At 42.9% G+C, this 10,256-nt stretch overlaps 1 protein-coding gene across 10 annotated transcripts in view; it reads right to left on the bottom strand.

The window, feature by feature from the left end:
* Positions 1-4,683: 4,683 nt before the first annotated feature.
* Positions 4,684-10,256, bottom strand: part of LOC106590894 (tumor protein D52) — a 45,937-nt gene continuing 40,364 nt past the window's right edge. For 9 of the 10 annotated variants that reach the window (XM_045694938.2, XM_045694941.2, XM_045694939.2 and 6 more), the window contains 2 exons: positions 9,804-9,852; positions 4,684-9,579 (listed from right to left, as the gene is read on the bottom strand). In XM_045694938.2, the coding sequence (XP_045550894.1) occupies positions 9,442-9,579; positions 9,804-9,852 (187 nt within the window). In that variant the 3' untranslated portion in view covers positions 4,684-9,441. The remainder of the gene's footprint in view (positions 9,580-9,803; positions 9,853-10,256) is intronic. The other variant, XR_014380454.1, reaches the window with a different exon arrangement.

Genomic DNA, 10,256 nt, shown 5'->3' with positions numbered 1-10,256 from the left:
GCCCGCTCTAGGCCCAATTTACTGCTTTTATGTGTCGTTTTAAAGCTTTCTATGTAAATATGTTGTTTAGTTTGTGAAGTGTCTCTCTGGATAAGAGGTATACATCTGTCTCCCTTTGACATTCCTGGTTGTGAGCAGTGGGAGACAGGAAGGGGGATGCTTAACATTACAGTTACCACATTGTAGAATATTTGAAAAATAGACTTTGTTTGTTTTTAGTGACCCACCTGAATGAATATGGTTCTATTAGTTAAAATATATCTTGTGTAGAGCAAACCTGGGTTAAATATAGTATGTCAAATGATTTAAAAAGAGCTGCACTGAACCCATGGAACCAATGGAATAGTCCCCAAACGTTCAAACTCAAAGCTAAATCAAGCACACCTGGGAGGACGTCTAGGGAATATGGAGAGATACATATTTGACCCAGGCCTGTGTGTGGAGGGAAGGGAACCTCAGGATGTGTCCTTAATACGCGCCACTGTTGTTGGTGCAGTCTGAACCTGAAGCCATCGAGGGGGTGTCTAGCCAGTCCTCAGCCTCCACTAACAAAGTCCACAACCAGAATCCCAAGCTGCACGTTGACGTATCAGAAGCTCATATTGACATATAGCCCATACTCCTTCATCCATCCCTGTTGCTCTGCGTGACAGGCCTAAGCCAACGACCCCATTATGATTAAAGACAGGCAGCCAGAACTAATCAAACATCAATCCCTCTCTGTTATCCTAATGATATAGCAGGGCTCAAGGCATGGAGGGTGTATCATCTGTACGTTAAGTCTGTTAAACCTATGGATTAGACTCAAATTGGTGGATGCATTTTATATCTAGTTTAAGCCATAGGCGTTAGGATGTATGGATGACTTGGCATGGTGTGGCTATAGTGTGTGTGTGGGGCTACAGAAAGCGAGCCTTGTGGTCGCAGGGGGTTATCTGGGCTCCTCACACGCTGTGGGCTCGTCTGCTGGTCCCTGAGGAGCGGAGAAGAGCTGCTGGCTGCATATGTTTAAGGCACTCAAGCAGGAAGACACAGAGGCTGTTTACACAGGGAGCCCAATATCTTTCACAGTGTATATAGTGACTATGTTTATGCTCTCTCTCTCTCTCTCTCTCTCACACACACACACACACACACACACACGCACACACGGCCCCTTTTTTGTAAGATTGACTAACACACAGTAGAAGCTTGCTTAAAGGGGCCATCTGGTTGTTCTGTTTTGTGCTGATGGTTGATAAGAATCACTGTGGTCCATAAAATCAACAGCTTCCCCACATGAGAGGAGGACAAAGCCCCTCTCTCTCTCTCTCTCTCTCTCTGTTTAATGATGGGAGACAGACAGACAGACAGACAGACAGACAGACAGACAGACAGACAGACAGACAGACAGACAGACAGACAGACAGACAGACAGACAGACAGACAGACAGACAGACAGACAGACAGACGTAGGGGAGGCAGGGGGTGACATCAGAGTTGTTGTTATGGTCCTCATCGTGTCTGTATCAAGCCTGTTTTCCATTACAGTGTCCACATCTCCATATTCTCATCATGTTTTTATCATGGAAACTCCATTAGTGTCTTGGCCACAAATATCCATATTTCAATGTTGATAACATTTTTAGGGCTTGGCACATTAGACACCATTTAACCACCGTGTCTCTCTCCACAAGCACCCGTGTTTGAATGTTGAATGATTGTTTACGACTGCACATTGAGATGCAGACACCATTTAGGCTACACACAGAGATTTGATTTGATTATGCACCACGATCACACTTGGTCACACACACAAGCACACGGCTGTAGCTAAGACAATAGAATAGACAGTGGCAGAGTTGACAGTGTACTAGATGCCATTATCGTTATATCTGGGCATTCTACATATTATTGCGACCCATCAGCCTGTGTTTAGGCTGTGTATATCTCACACATTGTACCCTACTGCACCACGATGTTTCCTTTCTGCGTGTACAGCACTGTCCATTGAAGCTACAAATAAGTTGAATGTTGATTATATTTCTCTTTAGGAGAATCAACACATGGTGACTGTTACCTCTTCATATACTGACTGTATACTTCAGAATGTTGTTACTCGCAGTGTAAATAAAAACTCTACTTCAGAAAGTTGTTACTGAGCAGTGTAAATAAAATCTCTACTTCAGAATGTCATTACTGAGCAGTGTAAATATAAACTACACTTCAGAATGTTGTTACTGAGCAGTGTAAATATAAACTACACTTCAGAATGTTGTTACTGCGCAGTGTAAATATAAACTACACTTCAGAATGTTGTTACTGAGCAGTGTAAATATAAACTACACTTCAGAATGTTGTTACTGAGCAGTGTAAATATAAACTCTACTTCAGAATGTTGTTACTGAGCAGTGTAAATAAAAACTATACTTCCGAATGTTGTTACTGAGCAGTGTAAATAAAAACTACACTTCAGAATGTTGTTACTGAGCAGTGTAAATAAAAACTATACTTCAGAATGTTGTTACTGAGCAGTGTAAATAAAAACTATACTTCCGAATGTTGTTACTGAGCAGTGTAAATAAAAACTACACTTCAGAATGTTGTTACTCGCAGTGTAAATAAAAACTACACTTCCGAATGTTGTTACTGAGCAGAGTAAATATAAACTACACTTCAGAATGTTGTTACTGAGCAGTGTAAATATAAACTCTACTTTAGAATGTTGTTACTGAGCAGTGTAAATATAAACTACACTTCAGAATGTTGATACTGAGCTGTGTAAATATAAACTCTACTTCAGAATGTTGTTACTTGCCGAGTAAATAAAAACTACACTTCCAAATGTTGTTACTGGGCAGTGTAAATATAAACTACACTTCAGAATGTCAATTTGTAAGTCGCTCTGGATAAGAGCGTCTGCTAAATGATTTAAATGTAATGACTGAGCAGTGTAAATAAAAACTACACTTCAGAATGTTGTTACTGAGCTGTGTAAATATAAACTACACTTCAGAATGTTGTTACTATAAACTACACTTCAGAATGTTGTTACTGAGCAGTGTAAATATAAACTCTACTTCAGAACGTTGTTACTGAGCAGTGTAAATAAAAACTACACTTCAGAATGTTGTTACTGAGCAGTGTAAATGTAAACTACACTTCAGAATGTTGTTACTGAGCAGTGTAAATGTAAACTACACTTCCGAATGTTGTTACTGAGCTGTGTAAATATAAACTACACTTCAGAATGTTGTTACTGAGCAGTGAAAATATAAACTACACTTCAGAATGTTGTTACTCGCAGTGTAAATAAAAACTACACTTCCGAATGTTGTTACTGAGCAGTGTAAATATAAACTCTACTTCAGAATGTTGTTACTCGCAGTGTAAATATAAACTCTACTTCCGAATGTTGTTACTGAGCAGTGTAAATATAAACTACACTTCAGAATGTTGTTACTATAAACTACACTTCAGAATGTTGTTACTGAGCTGTGTAAATATAAACGACACTTCAGAATGTTGTTACTATAAACTACACTTCAGAATGTTGTTACTGAGCTGTGTAAATATAAACTACACTTCAGAATGTTGTTACTGAGCTGTGTACATATAAACTACACTTCAGAATGTTGTTACTGAGCTGTGTACATATAAACAGCCATTTTAATGACGGTGACGGTCATGTCCATGAAGTGGTTCTCGTCCATTCAGCTGTTGTTGTCGTCCTCTGTGTAAGAACTCTCCAGGGTTGTGTTCATTAGATACCAAACGGACTGAAACAGAGAGGGGGGAAATACATGGGCTTGTTGAAAGAGAAATGGTCATTTTAGTTTTCCGTTGCAAAATGTTTTGTAACACTTTTTGTTGCATGTCCTAATGAACATGGCCCAGGCTGTGTAACTAAAAGCTACTGTTGATCATTCACACTGATAAACAAAGATACTTTTTGGGAGCTGTTTTACTACTACCTGACATCTGCATGTGCTTTTCTTGTGTGTGTGTGTGTGTGTGTGTGTGTGTGTGTGTGTGTGTGTGTGTGTGTGTGTGTGTGTGTGTGTGTAAGCGAGAAAGAAGAGTGAGAGAGGGTGTGTGTGTGATCTGTGGCCTGATGATATTAAATACATACAGAGAAACAAATTCGCTCTCTCCCTTAAAACACCATTCTAATCCCATCATTATAAAGGTCTTCTGAATAATTTAAATGTAACATATTCCCTTTTCAAAAACTGTTGGAACAGAACAGTCCTGCAGCTTGTTGATACACATTAGTCTCACTTCTATAGTTCTATAGCTCTAGATACAGCCACTAGTTCCTCCTTATTGACCATGAAGGTCAATACAACAGCAGATGGCTTGGAGCAAATCTGGGATGAAACTATTTGTGAGGTTTTTGTTCCACACTGCTATCTGGTGGTTTTGGGTGGTAATACACTATGTCGCTGTCATTGTACACTGAGTGGACAAAATATTAGGAACACCTTCCTAATATTGAGTTGCACCCCCTTTTGCCTTACAATGCTAGGATTGTGGGTTCAATTCTTATGGGGGACCAGTACAAGAACAACAAAATGCTAAAACATAGCAATCGCGCTGAATAAGAACGACTGCTAAATTACAGTAAATCATCATGGAAAGAGCAGGTGTTCCTAATATTTTGTACACTCTGCATATTCCAGGGCCAAACACACACAAGTGAGGTGTCATTTGTTATGTTTTATTTGGCAGCAGACATACAAATAAAGTAGATAAGCAATTTGTGCAGACAAAGCATCACCATCATCGTCAACCCACTAGAGTGAAGTGTGGCCGTTTTATTACTATAGCTAACCCAAAACAAGTGAAGTGCACAATTATTCAACTCACGCTCTGTAAAAAGCCACCATGAAGATACACGTTCATGACTCATCATATACACATTCATCTAAGTGACCCTCACTCAACCCATAATATTGACCGTGTTCTGCAAACATACACAATGCATTCAGAAGCACCTGAGCTTGAATGATAAAATATAGGCGTGAAAATGTATAGGTTGACTAGTAGAGCGCAGAAAGTAAATGGCATTGTGGGTCAATTTCCTCAACAACTAAAAAAGTGTTGAAGCCGCGAGGATCAACTTCCCCCTCTGTTGTGATCCCGTACCTACCATGCTGTAACAGCGTGAAGCCAACCCGTGCACATGCACAGATACAGCGTGACTGTGTGAGAGAGGTGTTGCATCTCACTCAGATTAATATCTGTGGTGCTGCTGCTGGAAATGTCATTTTGCTGAGTCAACCTTGTATCCAGCTCTACAGTCAACACATGTAATAAATTCAGTAAATATGGCACTTTACAAAACAAAAGCAGTTCAAACGTTCTCATAGATTAACAGTGTAAATGCTTTCCTAAATATAACCAGGCCAGACTGAAATGTTATCACAAATCCAATTAACCATTAAGACTCAAATCAAGGGCAGGCTGCTTTGTTAATGGTAATGTCCCACATTCCTCAAGGCAGCCATATTTAAGATTTGCCACATTTAGCAACACACTGAGTGGTGTCAAGTGCCCAGTGTAGACTCTGAAGTTTCAGAACAGAACTCCCACGAATCAAGTTGGTTCTAGAAGGTTCTAGAATCCCATGCAGGTTCAGTAACCCCAGACAAAGAGTGTAGCTCCAAAATGAAACAACAGCCGCTCCAAAAAATATTGAATGTACTGTATCATCTACAACTTCTGAACTATACTGGCAGGTGTTACCCTGCTCTATTCACTATTAGTCATGTTAGTCCTCAGTATCATAGGCATCTTTAAACTTCTACAGACATTACAACAAAAAAAAATGTATGTTTCAAAATGAACCAAGGAAAGGAGATATCTATTATTCATATATCTATAGTACTGTATATCTATGTGGCCATTGGCACACATGTCCTCCTGACAACGTCTGAGCTTCTTATCCACCTCCTGAAGCCTGTCCTGCCCTCCAAATATCCTTTATGAAACAGTGGCATTACTATTGTCTCTGACAGTGTGACACCAGAGTGGATCTAAGGATTCCTCGTGATCATGCTTTGGTACAGATAAAAGGTGAAGAAGAAAAAAAATGGATGAGAAATGAATTCTCCTCTCATGCCTCCTAAAAGGGAGAAACAACATTTACAACAAAAAAATCCCCAATGTGTGTTCTCTTTACAAGAGTTTAGTTGAACATTGCCCTGTCTTTGTGTGTCTCCTTCAGCATCTCTCACAACCTTCCTAATGAGAAAATAAGGGACGTCAGCATTCCAGTTACAGACCAGATCAGGGGGCTGTTGAAGGCCTATCTGGCAGTCTCTATCAGGGGGCTGTTGAAGGCCTATCTGGCAGTCTCTACCAGGGGGCTGTTGAAGTCCTATCTGGCAGTCTCTATCAGGGGGCTGTTGAAGGCCTATCTGGCAGTCTCTACCAGGGGGCTGTTGAAGTCCTATCTGGCAGTCTCTACCAGGGGGCTGTTGAAGTCCTATCTGGCAGTCTCTACCAGGGGTCTGTTGAAGTCCTATCTGGCAGTCTATCAGGGGGCTGTTGAAGGCCTATCTGGCAGTCTATCAGGGGGCTGTTGAAGGCCTATCTGGCAGTCTCTACCAAATACTGTTTTATCATACAGATCATCTGACAGAAACTATTTGTGGCCACAACGAGGTGGGAAACCCCCTTTCCTGAGAGATATATCTGTGAAAAAAGTTATGATTAAACACACAAATGAACAGCATGTACTGTCGTACTGCCTTATTGTCCTACTGCCATACAACCCTACAGCTTTACTACTGCCTTACTGCTCTACTACTTTACTACTGCCCTATTGTCCTACTGCCTTAATATCCTACTGCTTTACTACTCTCCTACCCCCTTACTGACTTACCGTCCAACCGCCTTACTTTCCTGTCCTACTGCCCTATTGTCCCACAGCCTTACTGCCCTACTGCCAGACAGCCTGTCCTACTGCCCTATTGTCCCACAGCCTTACTGCCCTACTGCCAGACAGCCTGTCCTACTGCCCTATTGTCCCACAGCCTTACTGCCAGACAGCCTGTCCTACTGCCCTATTGTCCCACAGCCTTACTGCTCTACTGCCAGACAGCCTGTCCTACTGCCCTATTGTCCCACAGCCTTACTGCCCTACTGCCAGACAGCCTGTCCTACAGCCTATCCTACTACCTTACTGCCCTACAACCTGTCCTACTGCATGTCCTTCTACGCTATAGCCTGTCCTACTGCCCTACAACCTGGCCTACTGCCCTACAGCCTGTCCTACAGCCTGCCCTACTGTCCTACAACCTTACTTTCCTACTGCCCTACAGCCTGTCCTACTGCCCTACAGCCTGTCCTACTGCCCTACAGCCTGTCCTACAGCCTGTCCTACTGCCCTAGTCTGGCCTACTGCCCTACAGCCTGTCCTACAGTCTGTCCTACTACCCCACAGCCTGTCCTACTGCCCTACAGCCTGTCCTACAGTCTGTCCTACTGCCCTACAGCCTGTCCTACAGTCTGTCCTACTACCCCACAGCCTGTCCTACAGTCTGTCCTTCTGCCCTACAGTCTGTCCTACTACCCCACAGCCTGTCCTACTACCCCACAGCCTGTCCTACTGCCCTACAGCCTGTCCTACTGCCCTACAGTCTGGCCTACTACCCTACAGCCTGTCCTACTGCCCTACAGTCTGGCCTACTACCCTACAGCCTGTCCTACTGCCCTACAGTCTGGCCTACTACCCTAGCAGTTGGGTTAAATGAGGACAAGAGATTTTATTAGCCATAATTCATTCTTAATGGTGGAACCAAGGCTTTTCTCACAAAAGTTTTCACTTCCTCAATAAATCCATGCCATGATGTGGCCAGTCGTCTTCCAGTAGGGAAGGACTTGCATCAGGCATGTATTTACACCAAATATTCACTAGTGTCCAAGGCTGTATGTATCATCACCAATGTGGTTTGTAATAAAAAAAAATTGGTTACAGATTTGTTTAAATCAGAAGCCATCCCCTCACATAATGTAAAAAATGTATTATCACACTTTATATGGATATACTTTGAGAGTATAATTTTTTTTTAAATATCATTCAACAGTAGAGAAGTACACAGCATCCAGTGACTATCCTGTTTCAGCATTCCAAGCAGAGAGAAAATAGCCAAGTCCCTCACAGAAACCAATGAGACAAGTGGTCCAATATTGACTTTGGCCCCACCATGCGTGAGGCAGTGAGTGATATAGATTGGACTGAACGGAGAGGTAAGGCCAGCTGACACCATAATAAGAAACCATGCATCTACTGCTGTGACCACCATTTCACACAGATCTGAATGCATTGGCCCACCCTCTCGAATGGCAGAGTTGAGCACTATGAACTGCTTGGAGGTCAGATTTAGACCACCCCCCTATGATTAAGGTTTGAGAGGAGTGTGAGCAACACTGATCTGGGATTAACTCTGCTCAGCTGTGCTCTACACCACATTACTAGTGCTATTCAGACAGAGATGGACACGGTTTGAAGATATCGGTGAGAGTAACAAATGTCTTTAACCAAAGAAATGGTACGAGACGGAGACCATCACTTCATGTGTTAGAGGACCACGCGTTCTCTAGAAATCAAATCTTAAAGTAGTACAGTGATTCAGAATAAAATGGTACACTCCAAAATACACTCCAAAATACCTGTTCCAACTCAAAAGACATGCAAATATAAGGGCTCTGTGCTATTAATAAACAGAATAAATCCTCCCTCGCTATGTCACATTCTATCCTTTGTGTGACATATATTGTCTTCTACATGTGCAGGTTCCTAAACCACAGCCATTCTAATACAAAACACACAGTCATACAAACTTAAGTGTTATGATTTCACAACAATATTTTCAGCATTTTATTTGTATTCTTTGGTTGCTGGATCTGTTGCGTTGTGCTGTGGGGGTTTGTAGCGAGAGGAGGTGAAGAAGGGAGGAGGTGAGAGAGAGAGGGGAGACAGAAGGGAAGAGAGGAGGTGAGAGCGAGGGAGAGAGGGGAAACAGAAGGGAAGAGGAGAGAGGAGGTGAGAGCGAGAGAGAGAGGGGAAACAGAAGGGAGGAAGTGAGAGAGAGAAGGGAGACAGAAGGGAAGAGGAGAGAGGAGGTGAGAGCGAGGGAGAAAGGGGAAACAGAAGGGAGGAAGTGAGAGAGAGAAGGGAGACAGAAGGGAAGAGGAGAGAGCGAGAGAGAGGGGGGAAACAGAAGGGAGGAAGTGAGAGAGAGAAGGGAGACAGAAGGGAAGAGGAGAGAGGAGGTGAGAGCGAGGGAGAGAGGGGAAACAGAAGGGAGGAAGTGAGAGAGAGAAGGGAGACAGAAGGGAAGAGGAGAGAGGAGGTGAGAGCGAGAGAGAGGGGGGAAACAGAAGGGTAAAGCGGGTATAGTTCCAGCAGATGTCAATCTGGCTGGGGGTCAGGGGTGAAAGGTCAGGCTGGTCTCACTGGGGATGTTCTTCCTGGATGGCGATGGGCGTGGCCTCTGGCTGTTTCTCCACGACAACAGACGGGTCAGAGGTTGCTGTAGAGGTCAACACGTCGCCAAAGTCACCCTGAGACACCGTTGGACTCATCTTGACCTGCAGGAGAAAGAGATACAGGTGTTGAATGAGTGAATTGATGAAGGAACCAACAAATGTATGAATGAATGTATAAATTAACAAATGGACTGAACGGATGAATTATTTACTTTTTAATTGTCTGTTTTGTTTCGATAAAGTTCTCCCCAAATATTGAAAGAGAAATATTTTATGGCTCCTCCAAATGTACTGAGAAATTCTTCGTCACTTCTCTCATCCATTACCTTTAAATTCTCTACTTTCTCCTCAAACGACTTGAAGGTGGGTGTGTTCCTGTGAAGACAGTGACACCTGACGTGAGTAGAGAGGTACGAGGAGGAGTGATATCGCCCAGAGACAGGAGTGCAGTGTCTGAAATGGTACCCTATTCCCTATGTAGTGCATTACTTTTGATCAGGGCCCATATTAGTGCACTACGTAGGGAATAGGGAGCCATTTTGGACACGGACTAACAGACACCGCGCTCTTACATGAACACCACACCTAGAGGACTCTGAGAAAGCAGAGATGGGAGGTCGAAGGTCAGGGACATGACACACAAAGGACACACATTTATCATCATTGTTTTCAAACGTTAACCCGACAGCCCATCCAGACTGGTTAGTTAACTACTGATGATTCCAGAGTGGCTACATTCCATCCTCTTCTATTCACAGATCATTTAGTCTATTGTCCAG

Source organism: Salmo salar, chromosome 14 (assembly GCF_965601325.2).
Source record: "Salmo salar chromosome 14, fSalSal1, whole genome shotgun sequence".
Classification (NCBI taxonomy): Eukaryota; Metazoa; Chordata; class Actinopteri; order Salmoniformes; family Salmonidae; genus Salmo; species Salmo salar.
Note: the sequence above shows the minus strand (reverse complement) of the source record. Positions and strands in the feature narration are given on the sequence as shown.